This window comes from Photinus pyralis, unplaced genomic scaffold, assembly GCF_008802855.1.
Source record: "Photinus pyralis isolate 1611_PpyrPB1 unplaced genomic scaffold, Ppyr1.3 Ppyr1.4_LG5, whole genome shotgun sequence".
Classification (NCBI taxonomy): Eukaryota; Metazoa; Arthropoda; class Insecta; order Coleoptera; family Lampyridae; genus Photinus; species Photinus pyralis.
In genome coordinates, this window is record NW_022170596.1 from 13295184 (window position 1) to 13306341 (window position 11158).

General features: G+C 37.3%; 2 protein-coding genes across 2 annotated transcripts; one reads left to right on the forward strand and one right to left on the reverse strand.

Annotated features, from left to right (window-relative positions):
- Positions 1 to 2946: 2946 nt before the first annotated feature.
- LOC116170083 (probable multidrug resistance-associated protein lethal(2)03659) lies at positions 2947 to 7341 on the forward strand. Its single transcript, XM_031486266.1, has 10 exons — positions 2947 to 3077; positions 3124 to 3354; positions 3402 to 3829; positions 3873 to 4029; positions 4080 to 5369; positions 5414 to 5744; positions 5793 to 5943; positions 5995 to 6225; positions 6272 to 7221; positions 7275 to 7341. Exons 1-10 carry the CDS (start codon positions 3001 to 3003, stop codon positions 7296 to 7298), a joined length of 3870 nt encoding a protein of 1289 aa, XP_031342126.1. The 5' UTR covers positions 2947 to 3000; the 3' UTR covers positions 7299 to 7341.
- Positions 7342 to 8066: 725 nt separating this feature from the next.
- Positions 8067 to 10937, reverse strand: LOC116172242 (heparin sulfate O-sulfotransferase). Its single transcript, XM_031489412.1, has 5 exons — positions 10649 to 10937; positions 10303 to 10594; positions 10119 to 10254; positions 9976 to 10073; positions 8067 to 8613 (listed from the first exon to the last, which is right to left on the reverse strand). The coding sequence occupies exons 1-5, from the start codon at positions 10761 to 10763 to the stop codon at positions 8256 to 8258; spliced, it is 999 nt and encodes a 332-aa protein (XP_031345272.1). The 5' UTR covers positions 10764 to 10937; the 3' UTR covers positions 8067 to 8255.
- Positions 10938 to 11158: the final 221 nt, after the last annotated feature.

Genomic DNA, 11158 nt, shown 5'->3' on the forward strand with positions numbered 1-11158 from the left:
CATATTACAGGTTCGTAGGATTGTAATTTTTTTACTCACCTGTAATACGCACTATTACAACCTTATGACGTAATATACCTACTATTTATTAACAGATGTTAAAACGTCAGTATCAATAGCTAAAATAAGTAGACTAAGTACCTAATACTTTAACTGTGGTGGATCTTAGAGTAAATGCAGTGATTCATCCGCGTCGCCTTCCCCTACACTCACTTCTCAAATAAGCGACGTTTACACGGGAAGAAGATCGGTATGCCATGGAGGGAGCGCCGCTTTTCCCAACCGACACAGCATATTCGGTTATTTACATCCAAAAATTGAAACTTCTTTCATTTGCTGTGGATGTCCTAAAATCTCTAATTGATCTTAACATTTAAATTAATTAAGAGCGCTTCTTTTGATACCCCTAACGACTTATTCAGATAACGTTTACTGGCAACACATTTATTTAGCTACTATTAATTGCTCTTTCTGAATTGACCGGATTGAAATTTCTAAAGTCGCCAGTCCAGTAAGGCTCATATTGTTAATTGGAATTTGTCAGGTCGTCATAAAAGTCTCTTATGGACTTAATAACGACGTAAGCCAGCACGGCCTTGCAGTTTTAATGGTCGTTTTAATTTTTAAATGAACAAAACCAAAATCATCTAAATAATTACTTAACGGAGCTGAAATTCAAAAATATTAATTCGCCCTCGTTTTCTAGATGGCAAGAGCGTTCTGACGGAACAAAAATACTTGAAATATCTTGACGGGAATGGTTGCGGCGGCTGAAACGCAACTCTAGAAATTAAACCAAATACATTTACCTTCTGTCTTCAATTCTGAAATAGTTTCGGCGCCACACTTTTCGTAACTAAGTGATGGGAGTGATCACTAAAAAAGGTAAAAAGAAAGTCGGAAAACGAGTGCTGCATTACCTTCTGTCTACTACGAACCCATGGATAAGTGGCAGTACTCAGGCCCGATTGGCTACGAAATCGCGAACTCAATTAAGCATTGAAATGTCTTGCAGTTTACAGAACCAAAATTTAAGGCTCAATTCTGGTTTCACTGACAGTTGCAGCAGTACTACCCTAAACCAGCACAAGTTCCTTGGAATACTCCCAATTATGTTAATGAAATAAAATTAAAATATAAAGTAAAATACAATACTTAACCCTTTCTAAAATTTAAATTTAAATTTAATATAATTTGCATTAGCTGCTCTCATACTTAATTAATTCCAACTTCAAATAATTAACGTTAGCCGGACGCGCAGCTTAATTTTAATTAAGTTATGTTCTTAAAATATGCCCCCAGTGTTATGTATTTAAATGAATTAATAAGAAATTACCTTGAAGTACTCATATGATAAATTTGAACTTAATATAATCTTAGTGTAAAGAATAGAATACACTATGATATAATTAACGAATGCCTGATGATAAGATTGCTACAAATTTCACTCGAAGATCGAGTGGCTGACTGGCTGCCCTCTCTGAAGCTTCACACCTTTGTGTTTGATTTTGAAAAATCCTATTGCCCTTTGTGAAAGTCTGTGATAGATATAAAAAATCACATACGACTTTCAGGACACTCCGTTCTCGAGATATTCGCATTTGAAGTTTTAACCCCTCCCCTTCCGCCACTATTTTGCTATGTTTAACACACGCAATCGATTTGCAGACTCCTAAAATTGCAGCAAAATCATTTCATAAATAAGAAAAGTTACATAAACCTCTCGCCAGGAAAGATTGCCGGTCACAGAACACTAGATCCCGGTCTACAATCCATGTTTTTCTAAAGATGTGACCGACTTCCGGGATAGTATCGTGTCAATGTTAAATGAAAAGACTTCGCTCGCATCTTAAGAAAAACATAGATTGTAGATCGACAGAAGGTGTGCTGTGACCGGCAATCTTTCCTGGCGAGAGTTATATGTATGTACATGACTCACCTGACTCTTTCCATGTTCAATTAGTATAAGGTACGGATTGGTTATTATGTCTAAGGCTGCTACTGAAATTTCATAAGGATTTGTCAGTAAATAAGATAATCACAACGGAGTGTATCGTTTGTCCATCGCTCATACCTAATTAAACCAGTTCACATTCGGAAACATGAGGGGTACCATCAATTGCAGAGTATTACTCACACCACCCCGTTGAGTAATCGAACAAAACGGCTTTACTCAAAAACTCAACGGAAGTGTGAGAAACAGTGTACAGTTTGTACGAGTGACGGTGTACCCTAGAATGAAGTGGAAAAGGTGCATCGCGAATACACACGAAGATAATACGACAACGAGTCACAAAAAATAACTGCGAGCCTCCAGGAAGAGCGGAAAAGGCATATCGCAAATCTGTAAATCTATACTGATTTAAGTCCCTTATAGAAAATAACACCGGGTAGAGTTTTGTATTTTCGATTACTACATGCATATAAAACGAAGGGTATCAAATTCAGTATGCATTCTTGTTAATTTTCCAGGTTTCACTTGATTACTGTATGGTTTACTAGCTTGTATGTATAAACCTGTCAATATTGTTCTTAAATGTCGTAGAGTCGGTCGAAAACAAATTTGTTGAATGAACCAAGGGTGTTTTGGTACATTCAGGTAAATATCATCTTTAAAAAGTCACATTAATCTTTTGGAGACTTACCCAAAATCCTTCTGGTGCTCTAGTGATTGATTTTTCGAAACCGAATTTTCTGAAAACGGCAAAACGAACGAAAAATGAGCCACATTGAATTCAGACCCAGATAATTCATTGCACTTCTCAGTACAGCATATAATATTAATGGGGATTTACGATAATTCAACCGTTTTAACCGGGTTGATAGAAATCACCATAGGAACAATTGTCCCAATAATTGTAACCATAGCAAAATCTACCAAGCAGGTTAAACCGGTCGAATTATCGTAAATCCCCAATGTCAATCAAATGATAAATGTCACTGTCAAGAATATGTTCTGGCCGTTTATACTTTTCACAAATCGACATTTAGTTTCCCAAGATGGAAAATGAAGAGAAAACACAAAAACCCCATAATCCTAGAGAAAACGCAAATTTTTTGTCAATACTTACCTTTGCGTTAGTACCCACCCGCTCCTATTACTCATCACCTGATTGCTTTTAGGTATACCATACCGACATTTCTAAAAGGATTTCATAAGGCTCTCACAGAAGAAGATATACCGCTGATATTAAAGCGGCACTCCTCCAAGAGATTAGGTGACGCTTTGGAGAAATCATGGCAGGAGGAATGCAAAAAAGAATACCCCTCACTGTGGAGAGCTTTGGCTAGGGTTTTTCTGATGGAATTTGTGATATTGGGCTTACTGCTATTCTTTCTTGAAGTGGTACTAAAGTACGTATTTTGAAACGCTTTGGAGAAATAACCATTGATTGTTGTAGAATTATTCAGTCGCTATCACTGGCACGATTGATAGCATTTTTTACGCACACTGGCAATGAGAGTGTGACCAGTTCCTACATGCATGCTGGGATTATTGTAGTGTGTTCTTATCTCAACGTTTTATTGGGTCACAACTATATGCTTCTTCTACACGTTTTCGGAATGAAACTGAGAATTGCGTGCTGTTCGCTGATCTATAGGAAATCACTGAGGGTAAAGAAAACGGAATTGGGCGCTTGGAGTGTGGGGGAAATGGTGAATTTACTGTCAAACGATGTGAGTCGCTGCGACCATGCGGCTAACCACGCTCATAATTTATGGGTTTGTCCACTAGAAACAATAATTATTATCTACATTTTGAATGACCGCCTCGGTTTTGTCTCCGTCATTGGCATTCTCTTTATGATCTCCTTCATACCCCTACAGTGTATGTCCTAGCTAGTCGCTCTGGTTTTATACAAACATTTTAGTGTATATGGGAAAGAAGAATTTTACGTTTCGCTTGAGAACGGCTTTCAAAACGGACGAACGAGTTCGACTAATGAACGAAGTTATAACAGGAATTCAGGTGATTAAAATGTATGCGTGGGAACAGCCGTTTACTCGTGTGGTGGAAATGGTAAGAAAGTAAGTAAATTGCCTGGTCTTCTAACAATTTCTATACCAAACTTGTATAGGTTAGAAATCCATAATGTGCAATTAGCTGCGTATGTTAAAGGACTACTCTTTACCTTTTCTGGTTTCACTTCAAAGTGCGCGATGTCCTTAACGATCATCACCCATGTCCTTTTTGGGAATACTCCACGTGCAGAGTATGTGTTTGTCGTGGTTGCATTTTATAATATTCTGCGACAAGCGATTACCGTGCATTTTCCTGGGGGTATCACAGAATTGTCTGAACTGAAAGTGTCAATTACAAGGTTGCGGACCTTTCTCATGCACGAAGAAGTCGATCAGGCCATGCGCAATCAGCATTCGGTTGGGATTAATTGCAAATTGGAAGAAGAGGAGAAGAAGGCGTCAACTATACACAACGGTAGCATGAATGACAGCAAGATCTGCATGGAGCATGCGTCTGCACAGTGGCGCAAATTCCAGACAAAGGTTTTAAATGATATAAATATCATGTTGCAAGGGAAACGACTGACTGCAATAATAGGACCTGTCGGTGGTGGAAAAACGAGTTTGCTACAGGCTTTGCTTAGAGAACTGCCTTTATCTTCAGGAACTTTACGCACAGAAGGCACCATTTCGTATGCTTCGCAAGATCCGTGGGTGTTCGCCGGAACTATTCAACAAAACATACTGTTTGGAGAGTCCATGGATTTGGATAGATATCGGAAGGTTCTTCAAGTATGTGCGTTGGAAAGGGACCTCAATAACCTACCGCGTGCTGACAAAACACTGGTTGGTAGCCGTGGGGTGGCACTGAGTGGTGGGCAGAGAGCCAGAATAAATTTGGCGAGGGCCGTGTACAAGAAGGCGGACATTTATTTGCTGGATGATCCATTGTCGGCTGTAGACACACAAGTCGGGAAGCATTTATTTTCGGAATGTATCTCAACTTTTCTCGGCCAAGAGTGCGTGGTACTTGTAACTCATCAGTTGCAGTTTCTAAAACACGTAGAATCCATTTATGTATTAGAAAATGGAACTATTGTCACTCATGGATCGTACGATGATCTAAAAAGCTCCGGCGTTGGTTATACGGCGTTGTTGGAGACGGGACCAATTCTGGACGAAAACGAATCGATGAAGAAACGATCTTTCTTTGACAACGAATTTTTATTCAATGAGGGATCCGCAAATATTGATAAAGAACGTATTCAATGTGGATCAGTTTCAACTGACGTTTACACTTCGTATATGCGAGCAGCTGGGTCGTTTTCACGTTTAATATTCATCGTGCTAATCTTCATTCTGACTTACGCTGCATCAAATGGATCGGATTACTTTCTAACCTACTGGTGAGTAGATCTCTACATGACATCCCTACAACTTCTAATTAAAGGGTAAATGTCGAACAAGCAAAAACCTTCCCCAACGCAACGGGTCTATACGTCTATACTTACTCTTCGAACTTTACGAGAAGGAGATGCATTATCGTTTACGCGATTCTAGTATGCCTAATGGTAGTGAGTTCCCTACTTGGAACATTACGTTTCTACAATTTCTGCATGCAAGCCTCCAGAAGTTTGCACAACACGATGCTCGCAAGCATTGTAAAGGCCCCTATGGCATTCTTTGTGAGAAATAATTCCGGTCGAATTCTCAACAGATTCTCAAAGGACATGGGTATGGTTGACGATGTCTTGCCAACTGTCGCCCTTGACTGTGTAACGGTAATTAATTAACATAATAAAGCTGAACTTAAAAATTATCTTGTACAGATCGCAATTTCAGTCCTGGCAATTACGTCGATCGTGTGCTTCCTAAATCCATGGATGATAATCACAACTTCGATTATTTTCACGTTCTTCTACTTGCTGAGAATATTTTACTTGGCAACGAATAGATGCGTTAAAAGATTGGAGGGAAGAAGTAAGTAGGTATTACCTCCACAATCAGTCAAATAATCGACAATGCCAACAGCGCGAAGTCCCGTTTTCGCACACATGAGTGCATCACTGGAAGGATTAACCACCATTCGAGCTTTTGGGGCGGAAAGAATACTAGAAAACGAATTTGATAGCCTCCAAGACTTGCACAGCGCAGTTTGGTACACATTCTTGACTTCGTCCAGAGCTTTCGGTTTTTGGCTCGACATGGTTTGCGTCAGTTACATCGCCATCACGACGTTCAGCTTCTTAGTTCGTGGAGCTGGTAATTACATTTCATTCGTTTTCCATCGCTTCCCGTCAACTTTCAGAACACTTCGGCGGAAACGTAGGGTTGGCAATTACGCAAGCGATGGCGTTGACAGGCAAGTTCCAGTGGGGCATGAGGCAGTGTTGCGAATTTGAAAATTTAATGACGTGCGTAGAAAGGGTTGTGGAATATATTCGCATTAAGGCAGAACCAGAGGCCTGGAAGTTAATACCTTCAACACATTGGCCCTGCGTAGGAAATATAGAATTCCGACTGGTCTCCTTAAAATATACAGAAACGGAACCGAACGTACTAAAACAGCTGAGCTTCACTATTTTCAGCAATGAAAAAGTGGGAATTGTTGGACGAACGGGTGCCGGAAAAACTTCTCTAATTCAAGCTCTCTTCCGCTTATCAACCATTAGTGGAACAATATTAATAGATGGAATCGACATATCCACAGTTCCACTACACAATCTTCGTACTAAAATTTCAATCATTCCACAAGAACCAGTGCTATTTTCTGGGTCACTGCGTAAAAACTTGGATCCGTTCGAGGAACATTCTGATGAAGAGTTATGGAATGCGCTTGAAGAGGTCGAACTGAAACCCTTAATCGCCGATCTGCCACAAGGTCTAAGGTTCAAGATGGCCGAAGGTGGAACAAATTTTAGTGTTGGACAAAGGCAGCTTCTGTGCTTGGCTAGAGCTAGCATTCGCAAGAACAAAATTCTGATACTTGACGAAGCGACTGCAAGTCTTGATCCAAAAACCGACGCGCTCATTCAGAAAACAATTAGAAGTAAATTTTCTGATTGTACCGTGCTTACAATAGCGCATAGGCTGAATACAATCATAGATTCAGATCGAGTCATGGTGATACGCGACGGACAAGTGGTGGAGTTTGATCATCCGTACAAGTTACTTTCAGAGAAAAGCGGTGTGTTCTATTCAATGGTTGAGCAAGCCGGCCCTACGTCAATGGAGTCATTCGTCAAAATCACAAAGGACGTATGTAGCTCTACACAACGTATTCATTAATTATACAATAAAATCATTTTCAGAATTACCAACACAAACTTGGATAAAGGTAATAGGTATATTGTCTGTCTGTCTTAATTTATTTGAAATTATTTTATAAACTCTATGTATTTATCTACATTTATTAATGAGAAATATACTATCAACCATTGTTGAATCTTCTTCGCTGCCTAAACGTATTGTCAAAGAAATATCTCCATAAATAAGAAAGTTCCCATTGCGCAGTCTGCGCATGCGCACATCTGATTTTTACTATTTGCGATATGTTTGCCTTTCCCAGAAATATCTGTGGTTAAAATTTCAACAAAATATATTGATAAGGAAGTTGACATTGGGCAGTCTGCGCATGCGTAGTTTAATTGTCAAGATTTTCCTTGGCTCCGGTGCTAGAGCTATACGCTACCGAATGCAAAAGGAACGAACTCAATATCTTGAAAACTGTAAGAGTAGTTAAGGCCTCGGACAGACGGACGGACAGAGAAAGTGGCTGCAAAAGCGAATATATGACGTGTACATACTTTCTAGAAAGTATATCATGTGCTGCCTCTAGAAAGAAAAGTTTTTAACACCAACCCTTCAAATGAATATTTAAGAGCAACAATATAAAACTCATTTCCCTGGGAGAGAGAGAGTTCCAGATCTCCGTGAAAAATAAAATACCCGCCAAATTTCAAAATCAAAATTTCTTGTATCAAGCTGACAAGAAAGAGTTACACCGGGAAACTTCTCTGCTGAATAAAATTTACTTATTTTTTGCCCAATAAATGGAGCTTTCCGAAAATCTGGACGCTTGTACCAAGTTAAACCTTATAACAGACATTCTCACACATTTTATTACTTACTCCGTTGAGCTTACAAGTTATGAAGTACAAAATACCTTTTAAGGAACAAATTGTTAAATTAACCAAATATATGTTAATAAAGTACACACATATAAGTTACCCGTACAATAATGTATATCAGTCATAAAAATGTAAAATCTTGCCAATGTAAAACAAATCCTTTCATTTTGGTCGAATTTTTTCATAAATAAACTTCTGTGGTTTATCACCGAGCGTTTGTCTCTTCATAAAATGAAATTGCTCCAAAGCAAATTCGTAGAGTTCATTCTCCATTTGCCACACGGTCGTTTTTTGGATTTTTCTTATAGTTTCATCAGACGTCGTGTCTTTCTGAACAGTCTGTCGCAAATGTGACTTATTGCTGTTTAAGTAATGGTCCATTGCACCTCTAAACATTCTCGGAAGCGTCACTTCCAGAATTTTTATAAAATCATCCAACTCTTCCGTTACGCCTACCAATAAATAATTATTCGCTAAATTCTTTTTGGCCTCAGTTAAAGCCCATTTATTACCAGGCTTCCTGTAACAAAGAATGAGGTTGGACGTAATGTGAGGGTCACCTCAATATCTACTTCATTTGGCGAGATAAGAAAAATTTGTCAAATCTAATTTTATGTGGCATTACGATCTATATGATCGTATATTGACACTTCCGGTATCACTTACGGTTCAATCGGAAATCTATACCATTTTTGTATTTCAAACGCATTACTCTGTTTTTTAAGATATTTGAAAATCAACACTAAATATGCATAACAAAAGATTCATCCACTTCCAGTTAAACCGGAAGTTTCAATATGCGATCGAAATGTCACATATAAAATTAGACTTGACAAATGTTTCATATCTCGCCAAATAAAAAGAGATATTGAGGTGACTCTCTGATTTCCAATGCACTGTATAGTACATAGAAGTTATGGAAGAGTATTTATGGTACCAACTAAAATTTGTAACCTCTATCAGTTTCCAAAAAAATTATCACAAAAAGTTGAAAAATAGTTTATTTTCATTTTTAAATTGTGGCCACCTCTCACTTATTGAATTGACCCCACCAAACTAAGATAAATGGTCACATACAGCTAATTTTTATAAATAATAACAAAAAATAAATAAAAGTATTTTGAAGATATTTATTTACCTACCTGTTCGGATGATACCTAAGCAATGCCAAACAAATATTTTTTCGCCAAAATGTACCAAAAGAGCAAATATTGTATCAGGGAAGTGAATTAACAAAATCAATAGACAATATCTAGTGATTTTTAAGAAATGCATTTTTATAAAAATATTTCTGAATGTATATTCTCAGATGGACTGAACAAAAGGTCAAAAAATTGTTATTTGTAACACAAAAGAAAATTTTTTGTTTGTATCAAAGTCGAAATCAAAATCAATACTTGTGAAACAAAAAACTAAAGTTTCCTTCACCAACTGAGAAAAAAAACATACTTTAAGCTAAAAACACTTTGTTTTATTCAACGCGATTTCCTGCACATTGCAATTGTACAGACAAATTTTGATAAAATAAACATAATAAATCATACTTCATACATGAACAAAAATAAGATTTCAATTATTTGCATATTTGCACTTATGTATGGAATTTGTACATAACAAACAGACGTTTCGGCCATAATTCATTATGATTACCCACAACTCACAAATAGCTACAATAGCAAATATTTTCTAGCAATTTCAAGCAAACATTTACTAAGTGTGTATAAGAACATTAGTAATAAGTGCAAACTTTAGCTGGAACAGACCAGATTGAATCTCGATATTTATGACTCTCTGCTTGTATCACATTCATACAGTACGACACAATTCATAGTACATACACCATGACGTCTGTTCTGTGAACAAATAAAATACCTATACCTACCAACAATTGGCCGCGTGTCCACAGAAAAATGGCACTTGTAACCACATATTATTAGGATCACAATCGGGTAAATCATTCTTGACGCATTCATCAAACGTCTAGAACCACAATTAGTAGGGATATGACATTATAAGATTCATTACCATTGTGTTTCCGTGCTTCCTCCTAACTAAATAGGGTCTGAAATTATCACCGTATCTCAAAAAATAATAATAGGAGATCAACCTATCCAAAGGTTTACGTATGATGTTTATAAATAAAGGTTTCTTTGCACCAAACCTACAAAGTAATGTTAAAAAAATGTTTCAATGTAACTGCAAGCGGCACCTTGAAAAGTCCAAAAATGCAAAATGCCCATGATACAAAGCCGGCTTCATAACATTCCAGTGGGTAATATTTTCGACAAATTTAAACTGATTTGGTAACGATAAAACATGATTATTGGCAGTAATATTAATGTGTAGTACACGAAAGCGATTTCGCTTACACAAGTCGTACGCGATGCCAACAAAACTTGTCGATCCAGTTTTCGGAACCCTATTGTAGATAACCACCAAATCATTTTCGTAGTTGTCCTTCTGTTCTAATAGCTCGTTTGCTGCTTTTCTTTGTAGCTGCGCTGCAAGACATTTAGAGAATCACATGAAGGTTTATATGGATAAGTAGACCTTACCTAAGTTGTCAATTTCATCATACAATTTATAAATTTGTAACTGGTAAAAGATTACAATACAACTTACACATATAATTGTTAACAGGCAACCTAACCTTAAATTAGAGGAAAACATCACAAATAATTTGTACAATTTTATGAATCTTTAGAAGCTACACAGATTTATAAGTTACTCATTGGAAGGCGCACATTTTTAAATTTTGGACTAATTATTAATACCAGATTTGTTTTGCAGTGCATTTTGTTCGAAATTTATGTAAACATTACATTTTATTTAAGTACATGTACGTGAGACACTGCACAAATATACGATAAATTTCTGGCATCTTATTGGTTGTCGAATGTTAAATTTACAAATGAGCCAATAAAAATTCACTAGATCTTCTTTGTGGCTCCAGTGGAGAGACGTTGCCATAAGCCAACGTTCACATATAACTTTCAAGTAGTACACACACATATACAATGTTCACACCAATCGTTTGATCTTTTATCATACTACCATTGGATAGA

Coding starts and splice junctions, on each gene's coding strand:
- LOC116172242 (XM_031489412.1), bottom strand. CDS start 10,763: ATGTTTTCCTCTAATTTAAGGTTAGGTTGCCTGTTAACAATTATATGT. Junction 10,595..10,648: donor TGATGAAATTGACAACTTAG/GTAAGGTCTACT, acceptor AATGTCTTGCAG/CGCAGCTACAAAGAAAAGCA. Junction 10,074..10,118: donor GGAAGCACGGAAACACAATG/GTAATGAATCTT, acceptor TTGTGGTTCTAG/ACGTTTGATGAATGCGTCAA.
- LOC116170083 (XM_031486266.1), top strand. CDS start 3,001: ATGGAAAATGAAGAGAAAACACAAAAACCCCATAATCCTAGAGAAAAC. Junction 3,830..3,872: donor CTCCTTCATACCCCTACAGT/GTATGTCCTAGC, acceptor CAAACATTTTAG/TGTATATGGGAAAGAAGAAT. Junction 5,944..5,994: donor TAAAAGATTGGAGGGAAGAA/GTAAGTAGGTAT, acceptor CAATGCCAACAG/CGCGAAGTCCCGTTTTCGCA.